General features: G+C 44.0%; 1 protein-coding gene across 4 annotated transcripts in view; it reads right to left on the reverse strand.

The window, feature by feature from the left end:
• The window catches only part of PRKCQ (protein kinase C theta), a 159,369-nt gene that overhangs the window by 59,623 nt on the left and 79,026 nt on the right, over positions 1-20,720 (reverse strand). For 3 of the 4 annotated variants that reach the window (XM_054503404.1, XM_054503405.2, XM_054503401.2), the window contains exons 5-12: positions 20,039-20,201; positions 18,854-18,885; positions 18,670-18,755; positions 13,316-13,445; positions 7,710-7,819; positions 6,817-6,934; positions 5,106-5,266; positions 662-835 (exon numbers count right to left, since the gene is read on the reverse strand). In XM_054503404.1, coding sequence (XP_054359379.1) covers positions 662-835; positions 5,106-5,266; positions 6,817-6,934; positions 7,710-7,819; positions 13,316-13,445; positions 18,670-18,755; positions 18,854-18,885; positions 20,039-20,201 — 974 coding nt within the window. The remainder of the gene's footprint in view (positions 1-661; positions 836-5,105; positions 5,267-6,816; positions 6,935-7,709; positions 7,820-13,315; positions 13,446-18,669; positions 18,756-18,853; positions 18,886-20,038; positions 20,202-20,720) is intronic. The other variant, XM_054503406.2, reaches the window with a different exon arrangement.

Here is a 20,720-nt window from a genome sequence, read left to right on the forward strand (position 1 = left end):
TCTTTGAGTTTATAAAAATTTTCTACAATGATCCTGAATAATTTTGAGTCAGGAAAGAAAAGGATAATTTTTTTTTAAGGAAAAAGGAGACCAGGATGCAAGTCCTCCCAGAACGGCGCAGGCTTCTGGCAAATTGAGCATAAGGAAAGGGTCCCAACGCTGAGTGGGAATGCAGACGCATCCAACCTCCACCTCCCAGCTCAGGGGCTTGCTCACTGATGAGCCCATTCTAAGGCTGCTTTTTCTGCCAGCCTTGAAGAGAAAAATAATAGTGTATGTGCGTTTTGATCTATTTTCCAACTTTTATCTCTTCAAATACATGCAGGGTAGATGAACAAACACTTGTCACATTTTCCCCCAAGTCATGGACTGCTGAGAAGCCTGGTTGTTGTGCTAAATGAAACCAAATTCTAAAAAACAGGAAAACAGACAAACAAATCTACAAGTAAAGATCTTTCCCAATCGATGACATTAAAACATTCTAAGTAATACTTCCATCGTGTGTAGAAGGGATGAAACTTTTTTGGATGGATGGCAGATACACCGAAATGTAAGATAAATATGGAGGCAATGACTCGTGTCTCCTAATGAGGGCGCCATTGGAGGTATCACGCTGAGACAGGTTAGAGGGGAGGTAGGGTTGTCGGAGCAGAAGCCATACCTTGGTCTGGAACGTACAAAACATATGCGTCAGAAATGGATGCTCCCAGGCCAAGGAAAGAACTCTCTTCTCTACCATTGTGCACTCAACATCATCATCCATCAAGACCACATCTTTCTTTAAGGTCTTTATTGCGAAAAATTGATTAGTTTTCTTGAATTCTGCCAGGAAGACCTAGAAGGAAAGGGAAGAAGTAACTTTATTTTAGAATTTGGATTCCCACTTCTTAAAAAAGAGACAGAGTCCTGAGAGACACCTGTGTTGGGTGGGGAAAGGGGTTCCTTCTCCAACCCCCATCCATCCTGCATAGGCCATTCCTGAGACAAAATGGAGCATTTCACTGGTTTTGGACATGACATCACTGTTTCATACTATCTTTGTACTCTTTCCAAGGGTTTCACAAAATTATTAAACAATTGAATGGGTTTTTAAAAGTGTGCCCTCCCTGCTCAGGGATCTGAGTGAGGGTATAATAAAAATCCAGAGAGAGAAAGTGCACAGTGAAGAAAGAAGAGTTGAGTGTGGAGAGGAGAAATTGTACTCGAAACATCACTGCAAGTGCACATAAATCGTAGCTTTATGTTTTACCCAGTTTTTCCAGGCCAAAAGAAGAATGGAGGGATATAGTTCTCCTTGTGTACTTAAAAAATAAACACTGGCCAGGCACAGTGGCTCATGCCTGTAATCCCAGCAATTTGGGAGGCCAAGGCAGGCAGATTGTCTGAGGTGAGGAGTTTGAGACCAGCCTGGCCAACATGGTGAAACCCTGTCTCGACTAAAAAAATAAAAAAATAAAAAATTAGCCGGGCATGGTGGTGGGTGCCTGTAGTCCAGCTACTCGGGAGGCTGAGATGAGGGAATTGCTTGAACCTGGGAGGCGGAGGTTGTGGTGAGCCGAGATCATGCCACTGCACTCCAGCCTGGGCGACAGAGTGAGACTCTGTCTCAAAAGAAAAAAAAAAATAAGTAAACACCATTTTCTCTGACAACACAGCAATGAATTATTCATAGCAGAATGTATGGCACATAGCAGGTCCTAAAATGTGACTGACACTGGGTTCAAAGAATAACTTGCTCGGATTCTTCGAGTTACTAGGGAAAGATTTAACTCCGAAGTTTACTTTCCCACTTGATTTCATGGCTGTCGTATCAAAGGACACCAAAATGGGAATGAAACATTTTAGGACCTACTGTGTGTCATACACTCTGCTACCTACTTTACACTTATGACCTAATTGTATTATCTAATTTAATTCTTAGCTCATCACACTCTGCAAGACAGAAGTTAACAACACCAACAACAAACACTGAGTTCAAAGAATAACTTGCTCAGATTCTTGGAGCTACGAGGGAAGATTTAACTCCAAAATTTACTTTTCCCACTTGATTTTGTGGCCCTTATATCAAAGGACACCAGATGGCATATGATGGAGAGTTTCAACAATTTTAGTTTTTCAAATGATGCAGCAACACACTGTTGGCAATGGTAAGGGCATGGCATTTGGATACAGAAAATTCTAGCTCTAGTTTTATTTCACAGACATTTACTAGCTGTGGAAATGTGGGCAGATGAATTAGCCCTTCTGGGCTTCAGTTTCCAATTACTGCATTCTCTAACTTACAGGACTGTTGTGAAAGTCAGGTAAGATGAGACCTGGGAAAGTAGACTCTAAAATGATCTCTGAATCACAGTTGTTAAAATTCAGTCATTTGTCATTTGTTTCTATTATTGACTTTTGGGAAAGGCCGAAGTCAATGATGTGACAACAGCCCTGAACATGTGAGTGTCTAGGTTTAAAACGCGATGGTGCAGGTTCGTGGCTTGATGGTAGCTGACTTGATAGAAGGGAAGGGATGAAACTTAGATGGGAATTCAGGCAAATGAATGATGCTCACATCCCCAGAGAACACACAATTTGTTTTCTTAGGCTTAAAAGTTGTTTGAGAACAAGGGTATAGAGGTCTTGGTGAGAAAACACACTTTCCATATAAAGCCAGAAGAGAGAGAAAAGACAAGTTTTGGAGTATTCTCAATGTTGTGAGAAAGAGAAACATAGCCATCCTATCTTGCTTTGATATCTCCCCCTCCTCTCCTCTCCGTGTGTAGGGAGCCAGGGTCCTGATGAAAAGAAGTAGACAGCTTTGGACATGGAGTGGGGGAAACCTGGGGCTCCCAGCTGTGCCTTGGGATACTGACTAAGGCTTGTAGGTTTAACCTAACGTCTTTCTTATTAAACTTATTCAAATGTGGAAACCCACATGGGAACAAAGAAAGATAAACATTTCATTAACAATTAAAAGTACTCTTTTAGTAATTGCTTCTTTCAGTAAAACATCCTAAAACCAGCCATAAACTAAGAAGCCGAAAAGACAATTTCCATCTATATAATGTGCTTTCAATTTTTGGTAACAGGTTATAATTGCATATTAATTGCTGCTAAATTATAATGAAGACTGGCTGTAAAATTGTCTATTATGCTTAGATTAGCATCAAATGAGCCTACTGTGGTTCATATTATTGTGGAAATGAACAAAAAGAATTCATGAATATCAGCTACCATGTGCTGGACAGAGTAGATTTTGCTGAAAGGCAAGGCATCAGTGTTTAAATCCAAACCCCAAATGGAGCACAATATTATTCAGCTGTGGCGACCGCTCAGTTGCATTTTAGTTTGTTTAATAGTAAATAAACTGGGTAAGACATCCTGCCAAAGTCTGGTGAGCAGGTGTGGTATATAATGCTGCCTTTGGCTGCACAGATTCATGGAACAGTCATCTCTGATTAAAATTTTCCTGGGAGTCCCATCCAAGAATGTAAAACAAATAGGAGCCCCATTAATACATGAGATATCCTTAATATCAAAAATTACCTAAAAGCCTATATTCCATATCGTCCCTCCTTAAATCACTAGCTTGAAAATTTTCTGCAGTCACCGATAGTTGGTTATAATTTCTTAAATTATCTCTTTTTCCTTCTTCTCACCTCCCCCCTTTTTTTTTTTTGCTTGTCCTCCTCTCCCTCTTTCCTTCCTCTCCTTGTCATCTGTGAGTGATGGAGACAACCCCCCACCTGTATGTATGGCAGGAAGAATTTAGAGGAGAGACTTTCTCCACAATTTTTTTTCCAGGACTCTCAAGCTACAGTTTTCTTATGGGCTGAATTGTGTCTATGCTGAAGTCCCAATCGCCAGGACCTCGGAATGTGACTGTATTTGGAGACAGGAACTTCAAAGAGGTAATTAAGGTTAAATGAGGTTATTAAGGCAGGTCCTAATCCAATATGACTGGTGTTTCATAAGAAGAGAAAATTTAAGCAGAGTGTGGTGGCACAACTGTAATCCCAGCTACTAGGGAGCTGAGACAGGAGGATCACTTGAGTTTGGGAGGTCAAGACCAGCCTGGGCAACATAGTGAGACCTCATCTCAAAAAAGGAGAACCCTTAGATGCAGACATGCACAGCAGGAAGATGATATGAAGGCACGGAGAGAGGGCGACCATTGCAAAGCAAGGAGAGGGGCCTGGGAAGAAACAACACAGCCAACACCTTGATGGTGAACTTCCATCCACCAGACCTGCGAGAACATGAATTTCTGCTGTTTAAGCCAGCCAGTATGTGAGATTTTGTTATAGCAGCCTGTATTAGTCTGTTATCACGCTGCTAATAAAGACATGCCCGAGACTGGATAATTTATAAAGGAAAGAGGTTTAATGGATTCAGTTCCACATGGCTGGGGAGGCCTCACAATCACGGTGGAAGATAAAGGAAGGGCAAAGGGACATCTTACATGGTGGCAGGCAAGAGGGCATGTGCAGGGAAACTCCCCTTTATAAAATCATCAGATCTCATGAGACTTACTCACTATCATGGGAACAGCACAGAAAAACCCATCCCCATGATTCGATCACCTTCCACTGGGTCCCTCCCATGACACCTGGGGATTATTACAATTCAATGTGAGATTTGGGTGGGGACACAGAGCCAAGCCCTATCACACTCCAAGGAAACATATACAAGCCGGAAGATATTTAATAGAGAGAGAAAAAAATCACATGCAAACTAAAACAACACTCCCAACACTCCAGGCTTGAGAATGAAGCAAAAGAAGAAAAAACAAAATGAAACAAACACAAACACCGTGTGAAACAGGAAGTGGCTGAGGCACCTTCCTATTTCTTTGGTGCCCAAAGACCTCAAACTCATAGGCGTGTGAGATGTACACTCTCCAAGCAAAGTAGCTTTGGAGACACAGGTTTCCAGAAAGCTGAGGCTACTATGGGCCTAGAGTTCTCAGGGTCCCTATTTATTCAGCACTCCCTCAGGAAAGCTGTCTCTGACACTCACATGCAATCCTGGTGGTCCTACGAGTTTAGTTTCTTTGACCAAGAACTTGGCTCATCAGTTCCTGGAGTTGGGCCATAGCATTCTCCCGTGCATTAGCTTACCTTGCCAAAACTTCCTTTCCCCAACATTTTGTGCAAGATAAAATCCTCGATTTTTAGTTTCATCTGCAGAGATGGTCTTTCTATGGTCAGTTCAGGTTCTGGAAGATGGCACATTTTATCCACCTCATCCAACGGAGACTCCCAGGAAATGCCCTGAGGCTCTGAAAATGCAAGCTGGTGGTTAAAAATGAACATGGAGTAATGGAGGTCATTCTAGTTACTGAGAGCACATGCTTTCTCTTCCACTTCCCATGCTGAGGCTCCATCATAGTAATTGGGGGTGTTTAGAGGGTTTCCTGCAGTTCAGGCAGCTTTAATACCTCTCCATCTGTCTGTGAGTGCAGCAACCCCTGTCTGTGAGCCTGGCATTTGGAATTTGGAGTGTGGACTATGTCTCTTTCTTCAATAGACTGGGAAATAGTTCAACTTAAGAAACAAATTCCAATCAGTAAAAGACCATATATGCAAAATACACAAGCACTGTTAATAATGCCACATCAAGGACATCTAGGGATTTTAACCAAATTTTAGGAAAAAAATGATTTTCAATTGTTTGCATGGCTCACAAACACAGTGGCATCAATTTCTACAATTTACAGTGTGAGAGAGAGAGGAAATGAAATCTAGCAGATTTTTAAAGATCTGAACTACATCATTCATCCCAGAATTCAAGTCAAGATGCTGCCTATGTTGGCCGGGTGTGGTGGCTCACACATGTAATCTGACAACTTTGGGAGGCCGAGGTGGGCGGATTGCCTGAGCTCAGGCATTCGAGGCCAGCCTGGGCGACATGGTGAAACCCCATCTCTACTAAAATACAAAGAATTAGCTGGGTGTGGTTGCGTGCGCCTGTAGTCCCAGGTACTCGGGAAGCTGAGGCAGGAGAATCCCTTGAACCCACAGGGTGGAGGTTGCAGTGAGCTGAGATTGTGCCACTGCACTCTAGCCTGGGCCACACAGCAAGAGTGTCTTCAAAAAAGAAAAAAAAAAAAGATGCTGCCTATGTTGATCATTGCTAAGACATGGTCTCCTTGACTGCCTGGCGACCCCTCCTAAATGTAACCCAAACCTTTCTTTTACATTTTTAAGTTGATTTGAAGTCAGAGAAAACATAAGAGAACTTTTTAGGAATTTCCCCTGCCTACAATAGTCTCTATATTTTTAAATCCCTAGGTTTGTCTTTCATACTCTTCCAAGGACACTAAGTATTTTAGAACGTATGCTGAAATGACTCAGGTCTCAGAAACATGGGTCATATCCACTCATGAACTGCTTTCAAACAGTAGGTTGGAAAATCTGCCATCATGTCATGAAAGTGGCTTTGAGTCCTTCTCTTTCCTACCCTTAAATTTAAGTCTCAAAGGTGCAGAGTGAGAATGTCTTCTGTGGCCTTCCCACCATCAAATTTTAAGACAGATTTATTTCTGTGAAACCATTTGACACTGACAGAATGTAACATGCTGAAACTCTAAGAAAACATTTGCGGTTGTTCCCTCCAGACCTATCCCATTTTCTAACCCCCATTTCCTGCCTTTTACAAAGGTAGAATGTTTTAGTTTCTTTTCTAAGAAGTGGGAGCCTCTTAACTGGTAGCTGGAGGTGGATCACCTATCAGACCAGGTAAGCTGATAACTTAAATCCAGGGGCATCAGGTTAGGGTTAATTGAGATTAATGACTGACATTGATTAGATTGCTGACCAGGACAGCTACCTCTTTTTCCCGGTGTTGGTAAACATAGCGGCCTTGCTTCATTTTTGATGGAGCATGGGAGACCAATTTCAACCGGACCTTCTCTGAAGATCTGTTCAGTATCTCTTAAGCAGCGAGCCTAGATGACAAACAGAGAGTCAGACCACCCACCCACCCACCATTGATGGAACAGCTCAGTCTGCTAACCATGGGGACAAAAGCCATTTAAAATTTTTAAATGCATAGGGTCACCAAAGCTCTTCTTTTCCTCAACGTTCTTTTGGAACCCCATATTCTGGGAGAGTCTATCTACTGTATTTTATGCATTAGCAGAACATGTTTGCCTCCTTCACACTTTTCTGGGGCTGACAGGATTCTCTCATACTGTCTACGTCATTCCATCACAAATAAGGACAGGTGGTTAATGGATGGGAAAACAGCTGATACAGGCAATGCCAAGTCTTAAAGAGGGTTTATCCTTGGATCTAGGAATTCAGCTAATGCCAAGGCAGTAAACAGCAGGGCAAAAGTTGCCCTGGACTCGGTGTTCCGTGAGGACTCTGGGGATGATGCTAGCACATAAGTGTTTTCCCCCAGGCTATTCTATAACCTGAATATATTCACATAAAGCTGTCAATGAATCTTCAATAACTTTAATGAATTTATTTGTTTCTGCAATGCGCATGCCATGAAGAATTTAACATTTTATAAAGATCTGCATAATACAAACGCATTAAATAAATATCTCAAAGATGGGGGGTGTGGGCATGGATATGAAAGCCAAGGGCAAGGCCGGTGCTCAGAAATACATCCCGGCATTTCCCTTAGGGTTGCCACAGGTGAAGCAGCAGAAAGGCATGGGCATCCTTGCTGAGCGGCCATGGTGGGAACGTGTCCACGGCACATGCTCCTACCTGTTGAGTGCTCTCAATCATGGCCAGCGCTTCAGCCATTAGCTTCTGGTTTATGCCACAAAGGTTGGCCACCTTTGTCTGGCATCTGTGATGCACATTCATGCCACATGCTGGAAGGAAGAAGGCGGATGGTGAGCAAGAGTGGAAGAACCCCCTGGTGCTAAGCAACTCTCTCTGGAGGTAAGACAGAGCCTTGCGGATACGGAGGAAAGCCTAAGGTGCCATGGCTGGGAGGAAGTTGACCCTGGCTCTCCATGGTAGTGATCCACGTGCTGGAAGGGAAGTGAGGTAGGAGGTGGGACTCAACTCTGGAGGTGGGGTTCAGACGCCAGGCCAAATTGAAGACTAGCTAAAACAGGGACAGGGCAGAAGCAGCTTTCCAGAAGACACCCACCTGTGTGCCAGGTCAGTTTACCAGAAGTTACCACCCTTTTTCCAGGAACTTAATTTGCATGTAGCTAAAAGTGGGTATAAACAGGATTGCAGCACTGCCCTGAGCTGCTACTCTCTGCCTCTGGGGTAGCCCTGTTCTGCAGCAGCAGTCTTGGAGCTGTAACACCAACAGAACTGTAATACCGTTGGCCAATGAAGCTGTTTTCTTCCACCAACAGTCAGCCCTTGAATTCTTCCTGGGCGAAGCCAAGAACTCTCCTGGGCTAAGCCCCACTTTGGGGCTCACCTGCCGTGCATCAGAAGAATGTTCCTGCCCACTCCAGTCTGGGCCATGAAGAGCTTCCCCCAGACTTTAGGTTGAAGCCCAGGAGGCAGCCTCAGCCTGCAGATGGATATCAGATGGTGGAGCTGGAGTGTATATGTGGGAAGGGATGGAGTAGGAAGAGGCTAGCAATGCCAGGAGAGGTCACCGCAGAACACACCTAGCAAGACTGGACCAGGCATGAGGGCCTCAGCTTTGAAAAAAAATCACAAAACTCTACACATGGTGTGGAAACAGAAAGCCACAGGCTTCACCAGTGTGGGCTTAGATGAGGATGCCAACAGCAACCGGGTGTTAGAGCACATTGCCCAGTCTCCAGGCCCCTGTACCCATGCCTCCTCAAAACTTTGTGTGATTATGGGAAGGGTAGAGGGCCCCAAGAATTACTAGATGAGAATCTTAACTAAGTGGATCTCAAAGTCATAAAGTGATATTTCTTGCACGCATGAACTGATGGCTTAAATTCACATCTACAACCTAGTTATAAAAGGTAACTCAAAGAAAAAGAACCAAAGTTTTCTTTCGTCTTTATAAGTCACATGAGATGTTAAAGAAAAAGAAAGAGGAGAGGGAAATACTTGAGCACCTGTCAGGTGGGTGGAGAATGGGGTGCTGGTGGCAGCTTGCACAGCATGGACACTGTGTGACCTTGGGCAAGTCATGCATGCTCTGGGGGCTCCCGATTAAGGATCTCCAGCACTGAACTCATGATCTATACAGGATTCTACTTTGGGGCTCCTACGATTCAGGGTGAGTATTCTGATTCATGAATCTTGAAAACAGTAGCATAAAATCTAACTTCCATTGCCAGTGACCAAGAGATCCCTCTTGGACTGGAGAGCGTGTGCCCATGTGACTGTGTAAAGACAATTATTAGTTTTAGAAATTCAAATTTTGCTTATGAAACATCACCATTAAAGGCTGGGCGCAGTGGCTCACACCTGTAATCCCAGCACTTTGGGAGGCCGAGGCGGGCAGATCACCTGATGTCAGGAGTTTGAGACCAGCCTGGCCAACATGGTAAAAACTCATCTCTACTAAAAATAATAATAATAAAAATTAGCCAGGTGTGGTGGTGCACATCTGTAATCCCAGCTACTCGGGAGGCTGAGACAGAAGAATCACTTCAACTTGGGAGGTGGAGGTTGCAGTGAGCTGAGATCGTGCCACTGTTCTCCAGCCTGGGAAACAGAGCGAGACTCTGTCTCAAAAAAAAAAAAAAAAAAAAGAAAAAAAGAAAAAAGAAACATCACCATTAAAATACAGAAAAATCAGACATGAAGATTTCCAAACTCCAGCTGACAGAGTCTGTGAGTAGAGAGTGTTGTAATAGAAGCAGGCACTAGGTGCTATGACATCATGCAGTCTTAATTTTATCTGCTGATTTGCACATGTGCGTGCAAAGAAGCTTAGCACAATGACTGGCATCGAATAGGTGCTCAACAAATACAACCTCCTTTTCATCTTCATAATTTATTGCATAGATGTAGATATTAAAATATTTAGGTGAAATTTGGGCAACCCTCACCTGTAGTTTTCACTGGTCCACTCTTCTTCAAATAGCTCAATAATAAAATAAAATAAAGCAGAATTTTCTATGTAAATAACTATTACTTTTTTTTTTTTTTGACATGGAGTCTCGCTCTGTCACCCAGGCTGGAGTGCAGTGGCACGGTTTTGGCTCACTGCAACCTCCGCCTCCCGGATTCAAGCGATTCTCCTGCCTCAGCCTCCCGAGTAGCTGGGATTACAGGCGCCCACCACCACGCCCAGCTAATTTTTGTATTTTTAGCTGAGACAGGGTTTCGCCATGTTGGCCAGGCTGGTCTCCAACTTCTGACCCCAAGTGATCTGCCCACCTTGGTCTCCCAAAGTGCTGAGATTACAGGTTTGAGCTACCTCGCCCAGTCAACTATTAACCATTACTAGACCTAGTATATAGGCATAGATATAGACAGAAAAATTCACCTGAAGCAAAATCTTTTCTGCATATTTAAAATCTTTGTTGTTGTGTTGTTGTTGTTGAGACAGGGTCTTGCCCTGTTGCCCAGGCTGGAGTGCAGTGGTGCGATCATAGCTCACTGCAGCCTCAAACCCCTGGGTTCAAGCCATCCTCCTGCCTCAGCCTCTTGTGTAGCTGAGACCACAGGCGTGCACACCACTACACCCGACTAATTTTTTGATTTTTTGTAGAGATGGGAGTCTCACTTTGTTGCCCAGGCTGGTCTCAAACTCCTGGGCTCAAGCCATCCTGCCACATTGCCCTCCCAAAGTGCTAGGATTACAGGTCTGTTACCATGCCCGGCCTAAAATCTTTACTACAGAAAGGATTTTTTTTTTTTCATGATTGTGCTCCAAATTCCACATTGTTGGCATAACTCGCATAACTCACATTTGCCCTATTTAGAAGGTGTTAGGTTTTAACTTGGGTAGCCCCAGCTCCATTTTCTTACCCATCACTGTAACACCAAGTGAGGTTGTCAGCTAGGATTGAACATAGGGGGATGGAGTTTTACTTTGCTCCTTAAAACTGTAGCCACATGTAGGCTTCTCTGTGACTTGCCTGGCCGTGAAGAAAGGCCACCACCATCTTCACAACAAGGTCCTAAGTCTTTGTTACTAACCTATCGGGCTATAACTCAGTTTCTTGGAGAGCATCAAAGAGTCCCTTTGGATGACTGTTTTCTTGGAATTATTGTGGGGAGAGAGAGAAGGCAGAGTAAAAGGCTAGAGGAGGCCCTACTTAAGAAGACGGCTTGTAAGGACGCAGGATGAAAGGGAGGCAGAGAGGGAGGGAAGAGAGCTGGAGAAGAGGGCGAGAAGAGTCCGGAGAGGAGGATGCGGGCATGCGGGGTGAGCACAGTGGAGGGGCAGGGACCCAGTGGGGCGTGTCAGAAGCAAGAATGGAAAACAAACCAGGGCAGGGGAGGGAGGGGAGAGGGGACAAAAGAAAAGGGGGAAGGGAGCACTTGAAATGAAGGTGGTAGGAGAGAGCGGGGAACAGAATGGAGAGGAAAGGAAAGAATATTCGAGGAAAGAAATGAAACAAAGCAGGCACGAGAGCCGTGAAATAACGCCCAGGAACCCCCGGGAAGTTCTAAGCTGTGCCGCGGCGCTGCTGGGACCAGCTCTTCCTGCAAGTGGATTCTCGGGCTCCCAGGACAGAGAACCCGACCTGAGACCATCACAGGAGAACCAAGAGGCGAGAATTTCTTTATTCCTGTTTCTGTGGATACGGTCAGGATGCAGGATGCCGGGACACTATGTTTTGCCTCTGAACTCCTAATGAACTCTTAATACCCTGCCTATCCATGTCTTCTTGAACAGGGGTGTAGAGAAAAGCGTGTCAGTGTCCTTTGGGGCCAGGAATGGATTCTTGAGGCTAATGTTGGCCTCCTGTGATGTCTGCTTTAGGTAATGATTTGAAAACCTAACCCCTCCTGCCTCCACAGAGAGGTCGCTCTGGGTTCCACCAGACATGTGAACAGGATTGGGATGAAGAAAGGGAGAATGCGGAAGATGCTGCGCCGCCTTCCATCATGTACCTCATTACTCAAAAGAGAGGACATACATTAGTCAGTAGCACTGATCAAAATAGGGCTGCCAAGAAAAAATAAAGTGGCTTATATATTTAATACTTCATCATAAGAAAAGGTCTGCGCTCACCAGTCATGGTGACTCACTCCTGTAATCTCAGCACTTTTGGAGGCTGAGGAGACAAGATCGCTTGAACCCAGGAGTTTGAGACCAGCCTGGGCAACATAGCAAGACCCTATCTCTAAAAAAAAAAAAAAAAAAAAAAAAAAAAATAAGCATGGTAGCACAAGCCTGTGGTCCCAGCTACTTGAGAGGCTGAGGTGGGAGGATTGCTTGCGTCCAAGAAGTCAAGGCTGCAGTGAGCTGTGATCGAGCTACTGCACGCCAATCTCCAGTCTGGGCAACAAAGTGAGATCCTGTCTCAGAAAAAAAGTAAAAGAAGAAGAAAAAAATCAGAAGCTGTCTGTATGCAACAGGTGGTTCTCCTTTTGGGGCTCTATTCTCTGGGCTCTGCCCACGTCTCTCCCCAACCAGAAAGCAGAGTGCCTTGTCAGTTCTTGTGGGTTTTTTTTTTCTTCCCTCGTTCTTAATCCTAGTGTAACAGCATCTCAGCTTCTAAATGTTATCGCCTTAGCAACTTGGAGTTGTACAGCAAGAAAGCCTTGCCTCATTTCCTTTTTTGATGGTAGGTCTGAGAAACTCCATCAATAATGAATGGCAGGTTAGGCTCTGCTGCGATCCCGGCCTTGGGGGAAAAGACCAGAAAACAGGCAATGGCGGTCAGAACTGGGCCGGCCTCTTACTGGGCACTTGGAGTTCACAGCAATGGTTTAGGGATGGATGCTCAAGCTAATGTTACAGAATTTCTGTGCAGGACCATGTGTCAGCCAAATGAATGTGCTGGGCTTGCTCCTTGATGAGATGACAGAAAGAATCTTACTGGCTGGTGCAAAGGAGAAGGGTTAGGGTACCACACAGCTAGACCTGTTGGGATTAGGAAGGGGCAGCCCAGAGCCCGCTGAGGAAACTAGTAGTAGAAAGACCAGTGAGAGGAGAAACACTGTCTTCATTTCCCCCAGGGCTATGGCACGGCAGAAGGTGATGGAGCTAGGAGTTTGACCTTGAACCTGAACTGCTGTGCTCTCTTCTGGGATGTGGGGGTGGGGGTGTTGCAGGGTGCAAGGAAAGGAACGTAGTGGCTTATTGCCCCAGAAGACCATACTTATGATCATGACTTGTCTGGGCTGGGTGTAGAAGTTGTATCCCCTACATCCTCCCTCCAGTTCCCCAGAAAGCCTCGCTCCATCCCCTACGGGGTCCACGTCGGGCCATACTCATCCCCCACTGGACTCACCATCACACTTGAGCCCTTGCCGTGCCAGTCCCCACAGCAGGGTCCCACAGTGTTCACAGAAGGTTGGGCTCTTGTAATTGTAGACCTTAAATCTGTGTGGCATGTCAATTTTGAATCTCTCCTTGTGGAACTGAAAGAAAGGCAGAAGGTGAAATCATGCGTGTGTCCCTGGGGCCCCAACTTTGGATGTTCTTGCAGATACCTTAGCATAACTAACAGAGATCATAATGAAAACACTGGCATTGTGTGCATTTTAAACCATGATTGTCACTTGTCAAGCCCTACAGTCATGCCTGAAGAAGGCAGGCAGCCCTCAGCAACTGTACATGAGGGGGCATGCTTGCCTTCTGCATGTAGCAAGAACCTTGCAGACAGCTGAAATCTGAGGCATTTACACAGACAGGCTAAAAGCTCAGGAAAACTGCACAAGGGTTATTTAAAAAAAGTGCTAAGGAAACACTGCTCCCATTTAAATAGATGAAGATTCCCTTCCTGTTTTACTATAAATATTTCCTCTTCTCTTTCAGTCCAGAACTAGTGCTTTTAACCTTTGGAAGATGTAAAAAAAAAAAAAAAATGCCTTCTTTAAAGGAAACATTTCTATGGGTTTATCAGTATTACTGCCTAATGTGAGAAGCATTTTCACACCTATTATTCATGAACTGAGGTGGCAAGAGGAGGGAGCAGTTCCTGCCAGGTGCGGTTAACAAATACGTCACATGCATCATCTATTACACAGGTGATATCTCACGTAATCCTCAGAATACCCCTTTTGAAGTCGCTTCTATTAGTATCCTCCCTTGACAGATGAGGAGATAAAGCACAATGAAGGTAAGAAACTTGCCCAGGATACGCAGCTCTAGAGCTGGGATATCTATAAGCTTGGCAGTCAGAATCAGAGCCCAGCCATTGTCTTTTCTGTCTCAAAATAAATGTGAAGGCTTAGCGGAATGGGGAGAGGGGAGTGGGAGAGGGATGCTAGTGATCGACATATAATTTTTTTAAAAACAGTTTTCCAGAGTTTAAATCAAACTTATTGCATGAACAACAACAAAACACTTGGGTAGTTGGATTCCTGGTAAGAATGTCAATATTCTTGTGCAGGATAAAATGCTTTATTTTCTAAAGGTTTATAATCTCTGCAGAAGTTTCTAATTCAACAGTTCCTTTGGGAAGGTGCATAGCAAAGATGCCTTATTCATCAGCACAGCAATAGATCTAACCTTCCCACCAGGGGTACTGGTCAGCATTGGTTCTTTAGAATGGCTGTGTAGAATTGATTAAAAATTGCTCAGCACTTACTATAGCCATTTTCAACCAAGAAAAAAATGATTTTCAGGGCTCACTTATATTCCACAGTTTAAATATGGACAATTAATAGGTCAAGGTCCAGGCTGGAAGGGGACCACTTTGAATCTTGAATGCAGAGGCAAATGGCTCAAGACACCGTGGCTGATGAAGACGCTATGTACACGCTTTCCAGTATGAAAACCAATGAGCTACATGGGGCTGGTGAACACTTGAAAGGTGGTGAGTTAGAGCTGAGATGTGCTGGACATGTAAAATAATACACCCTGGAGTTTGAAGACTTTTGTATAAAAAAATTACTTAAGACATCTGAATTTTCCAATGTCAATTTTTTGTTGAAATGATATTTGAACAGATTGGATTAAATAAAATGTATTAATAAAATTAATTTCACCCATTGCTTTTTTATTTAATGTGGGCTACTTGGAAATGTAAAATTACACACGTAGCCCTTATTCTATTTATTTCTATCGGACCATACTGCACCAGGGGTAGAGGAACAAAAGAATCCCAAAGATGATGTCCCCTTGAGTGAACAAGAAATCAAAATATCCTGGGAGAAGATAATATCACAGACATTTATTTATGTAGCTGACAGTTTCTCAAGACTTTGTACCAGGGACTTTGTTAGTCATTGACGTTAACAGTGATTCAGAGATTTGCGTTTTTTTCTAGAAAAACTGAAGGCATCAAGTAAAGGAAGAAGTCTGGGATGTGAAAATTTGATTTAAGCAAGCAAAAACGTGGTCTGAGAGACTGTCATCTTAATTTTAGTACCAGCTCTGCCACTTACAGGTGATCAAACACAAACAAACTACTTTAACCTCTTTGAGTCTTAGCAGAATCACCGGTTAGCACAAGTTTATCCCCTTCTGGTTCTAAATGTTATAAGAAATTCTACTCTGGAAAAACCCAGCCACTTCGCCTTCTCTGAACCTGCTCCTTTGTTGGAGAAAATCACACTCCTGAGCAGGCTGACTCCGTCAAATTCAAATGGACTTTCAGCTCTGCTTCACAGTCTGATTGCTTTTCACGAGTCACCTTGCTTTCTTTAAGATAATTATCTCATAGATCTTCCTTTTTCCTCGAAGGCACTTGTTGCTTTCTCTTTTCCTTCCTCCAGCCGTCAAACTCCATGGCGGACACATGCAGTCTAAGGGGAGCGCCTTTGTGTGCCCACCACCAAAGCTTCACACCTATCCCCATCAGCAACTGTGTTGCCCTACTCCCTTCTGGTTAAACTGTGGAAGCGCCAGGGACCAGTCTCCATCAGAGCTCAGGCCCTCTTCGCTTCTTGCCAACAGACTTGAGTGTTTTGTTTATCTGTCTCTCCAGCTTCATCCATGTCTCCCTGGCCACTGGAGCACTTTCCATCCTTGGGGTCTCATTTCCCAGCCACTGTTCTCTGTCCATCATCTCCTTCACGGTTCACCTTCTTCATAATATTAACTTACAGGTTGTTTTCATGTCATCCCCTCAGTCACCCTTCATGCAGGTCAATCAGACTAACGCCTCCAAGATGCCCCTGACATTTCTCTGTTTAAAGCCTGTGAAGATCTGCACGTGGGCCTCAATTTCAACACCTCAACTGCACAGAACACAACCCACCTCTTCTTCTTCTGGTTTCTGTAACTTCATAGACTCTGGGTGTAGGAGGAGCGCTCTCTAAGCCCAGTTTCTCAATGTCTATCTCTATCCTTTATCTTCTACTTAACATCTCATTTTAGATTCCTTTGTAGTCAGTCCTGAACTTTCTCTATTTCCTCACCAGGCAATCTCTTCAGCAACTTTAAAATCTACCTATATGATGGTCACTGTCAAATTTATAGGGTCGGGCCCTTGTCCCAGAGGAATTCCAAGCTCATGTGAAATTGTCTATTTGATGCTTCAACTTGGATGTCCACGTCTCAGACTCAACGTGTCCAAACTGGAAAAATTCATCTCTCCTTCCAGTCTTCTTCACTCCATCGTGACTCTGTTATCTACCACACTGCTTGGCCTTGGGCAGAAGCCAGAACCTGCAGCATCATCCTTATATCCACCTCTTTCATCTAATCTTTTGGCAAATCCAGTCATTTCTAACATCAAAATCACCTGAGAACCTGCCCCTTTTGCTCCATCTCTGCTGACGTCTCACTGGTATAAAGCACCAACCTCCCCGCCTGGGGGATTCCTTCCATCTCCTCTGGTTTTACTTTCACATCTCAATGCACTATTTCTACTACAGCATCCCAAAGTGGGTTTTCTACTACAAGTTGCACAAAATACAATCACTTTTCCAGGCTCCAAAGAAACACAGCATGACCCAGACCTTGGCACATTCCCCAGTGTGGGCTTCTAGTCTCCACAGCCCTTGCAGCTCTCACCACACTGATCCCATTTCAGTTCCTGGAACACGTTGGACTCTCCCTCAGCAGGGTCTTCCAGCCTGTAAGGAGGTTCCTTCCTCCTGCTCTTCCTGTAACCAGCTCTGTCATCTTCAACTGTCAGTTTCAATGTTCCCTCCGTTGGGGAGATTCCTGGACCACGGAGTCTCAGTAGGCCACCTGCTTACTCTCCATCCTTGCACCTTGTTCACTATCTTTGTAGCATTTAATATAAATCGAAGCCATACATAGCTGTTTGTTTATTATCTGTTTCTCCAACTTTGCAGGACCACATCTGTTTTGTGTTATGCTGTCATTGGAAGAACACAGTATCTTCCATGAATCAGATACCCAGTGAGGATTTGTGGAATGAAGGAAAGGGTGGGAGAAGGAAATCAAAAGACTTCATAATGACTTACAGAGTGGAGTAATAGACATTGGAGACTACAGGTGGCAGGATGGGAGGGAGGGAGGATTGAAAATTACCTATTGGGTGTAATATTCACTCTTCGGATGGTGGGTTCACTAGAAGCCCAGACTTCCCCACTAGGTAACATAGGCATAGAAGAAATCTGCACTTGTAGGCCAGGTGTGGTGGCTCATGCCTATAATCCCAGCACTTTGGAAGGCCGAGGCAGGTGAATCACCTGAGGTCAGGAGTTCGAGACCAGCCCGGCCAACATGGCGAAACCCCATCTCTACTAAAAATACAAAAATTAGCCAGGCGTAGTGGCATACGCCTGTAATCCCAGCTACTCAGGAGGCCGAGGCAGGAGAATCTCTTGATCCTGGAAGGCAGAGGTTGCAGTGAATCAAGATCACACCACTGCACTCCAGCCTGGGTGACAGAGTAAGATTCTATCTCAAAAAAAAAAAAAAAAAAAAATTGAAAAAAAAGAAAGCTGCACTTGTACCTCCTAAATACATACAAATTTTTAAAAATTTAAAATTCATAATGATAGGCTGCCCACGTGCTAGCCCAGTTTCCCCCCTCCATTAGGTAAAATATAATTTGTCTTCAGATTATACCTCAAAGTTTATTCTAAAAGAAATATTTGCTTCTCAACATAAAATTATGCCTCTGTTATTATCTCTAACCTTGTAAATGCCATGTTGCTATATCTTATCATCATTTGCCTTTATTTACTCTTTTACTGTCACTTCTAGCTGGGGGTGCCACAAGGATTGTTCTCATATAATTAATCTAAACTATGGTTTCTGGCCACTTTCTATACCATTTTTCTGGTAAAGTAGAGCCATGAAAATTCTTCCTGTATATAATTTGTGTATATTTAGGAGGTACAAGTGCAGATTTCTTTGTTTTTTTCTTTTCTTTTTGAGACAGAGTCTCACTCTGTTGCCCAGACTGGAGTGCAGTGGCATGGTCCTGGTTCACTGCAACCTCCGCCTCCCGAATTCAAGAGATTCTCCTGCCTCAACTTCCTGAGTAGCTGGGATTACAGGCGTATGCCTCCAGGCCTGGCTAATTTCTAATTCATCCTCTGGTTTGGGTAATTCGGTAAGAATCATTATTGAAGAGGAAAGAGTTTTGGGGAGATGGATGTTCACTGATAAATGGAAGGATTCAAGTTCTGGCATTATTCTGAAGAATTCGTGGGCTGTAACATTTAACGTTCTGATAAAAATCACTGCACGTCAAAGAGGAGTATAAATACTCACCATGGTTTCTCGGCTATTGATAGCTGATCCTGTGCACTTTGCTATAACTTTATCAATACACTTCTTGTGAATTGCTGCATTGCATTCTGAAAAGAAAAAAAAATTGCAGCTTAAGATTTTCATAGCCTAAGGAATAACTAAATAAAAAGAATGATTGTAATACAACCGAAACCCTCTTACTTACGTCGGCACTGGTAGCCCTGTTTGTTCAGGCCCCTGTAATAAAGCACACGCTGATTTATTTCAATGTTGGCATCAACATCAGCATCAACAGCGTTTAAGAGGTGAATGAGATCTCATAACCCCCTAAGATCACAGAGCAGTTTCTGATCAGCAGCCCTGTTGTATCATTTGCCAAGAGTGTTAACAGAGAGTTTTTCATTTGAAGCTGCTTTTTAAAAAGTTTGATAATTAAATAAATGAGAACTGGCTGATTTCTTTTTCATCGTTGTATTTTCCAAACAAACATATAGAGATTAAAACACATGAATGAAAATGCATGCATCACAGACTCTTCGTCGCACATCTTCCTGTGCTAGATTTAAAAATTCATGTCCTCGCTGAGCTCACTACAGATGAACAAAGACATCTGTAACATTTTATTTCCTCTTTCTGAGCATCTGAGAATATTTGCAACCAACAAAGTCTCACACGCAGGACCGATTCCTGAGTGACATCCATGATTAGAGAGAAAGGAGGTTCAAGTGATTAGACGAAAGCAGGTTGATGAAAACCCGCCAAGTCGATCTGGCATGTGGATACCCTGGTTACATGGGAGCTGTGCTTTAACAGTTTCTGCAGTAGCCTAAAGGGAAGGGTATCCCTTAATAGGCTAGGATGCTGAGAGCCAGAAACAGGAGTCATTTCAAGTCTCCACTCTGTCATAGCCTTTGCTATGCGGTTACTGAGGTTTAAACTGATCTGTTTGATGGCTATTAAGATACCCAAGAGCCTCATAAGCATTTAAACCATTAGCTACAATGGCAAAGTGCTGCCTGCTGCAAAAAGTAGCACCAGCAGGGTCGGGCCATTAGGTGGGGGAAGTTTTGACTATAAAACTGGAAAACTGCTTGTAATAAAGGTACCTTTCACTTCTGTTCCTTCCCACTTACCCCCAATAGCCCCCCTCATTGAGGCAGAAACTAAAATCCCATGGGCATTTTTCCTGCCTAGACCTGGCTTCCTCATGCACCTGTTTTATTGGATCACACCATTTGAACCTTCTCAGTTCAGGCAAGGTCCCTGAAAACGCTGCGGTAGCACTTACTCCAGCACACCCCCCACGGTGGAGCATGCCAGCCTAGAGGATTAAGCAGATGCAACAAAATGCATAACCCGAAGCTTGGAGGGAGATGCCAAGTTACTGTACCAGACAAACTCGTGGCAGACAGAGCAAAATGTGGGCTGTGGGAAGAAGGTGGCGGTGAACTCGTGGCACTTGACGTGGTGGACCTTTGCCTGCTTGATGGCACCCCGGCGCTGATGCAAAGCAAAGAAGCCTTCCATCTCAAATTCACTCATGTCCTTTGTGTCTACAGGAAGAGAAAGGGGAAGAAGGTGAAGTTCTGCAACAGGATGACTCCTATTCCAAGCTGGGTCAGGAGGGGAGGGAGACGGGTAAGGGATGGAGGAGGACCAGCACTGAGTACCTGCTGTAACATTCCAGGTACTCATTATGGTGGGTACCACACTAAGCATCTTTCCTCAAATTCTACAACACAGATTCATCATAGTGCATATTGTTAGAGGGTGAAAACAATATTGGATTGCTGGCTCAATCCTTCGCTCCTCTTTGACTGGGCTGAGCAATATATCCTCTTCAAGTTTCAAAACCAGAGATTAGAACTTTGAAGGTATCTATCAACCTCTCTTTGTCACCGTCAATGATGACTCAGTCAGAAAAGGCAGGAAGTGGCAAAGGCTTTCCTGTCTGTAATTCTAGAGAATCACATGGTTACTGACAGCATCTTGGGAACAGCATTTCAGAGGTGCCAGGATGCTTTACAGCAGGTTGTTGGAGACATGCTGGAGTAGACTGGGGGGAGCTGACC

Source organism: Pongo pygmaeus, chromosome 8 (assembly GCF_028885625.2).
Source record: "Pongo pygmaeus isolate AG05252 chromosome 8, NHGRI_mPonPyg2-v2.0_pri, whole genome shotgun sequence".
Lineage (NCBI taxonomy): Eukaryota > Metazoa > Chordata > Mammalia > Primates > Hominidae > Pongo > Pongo pygmaeus.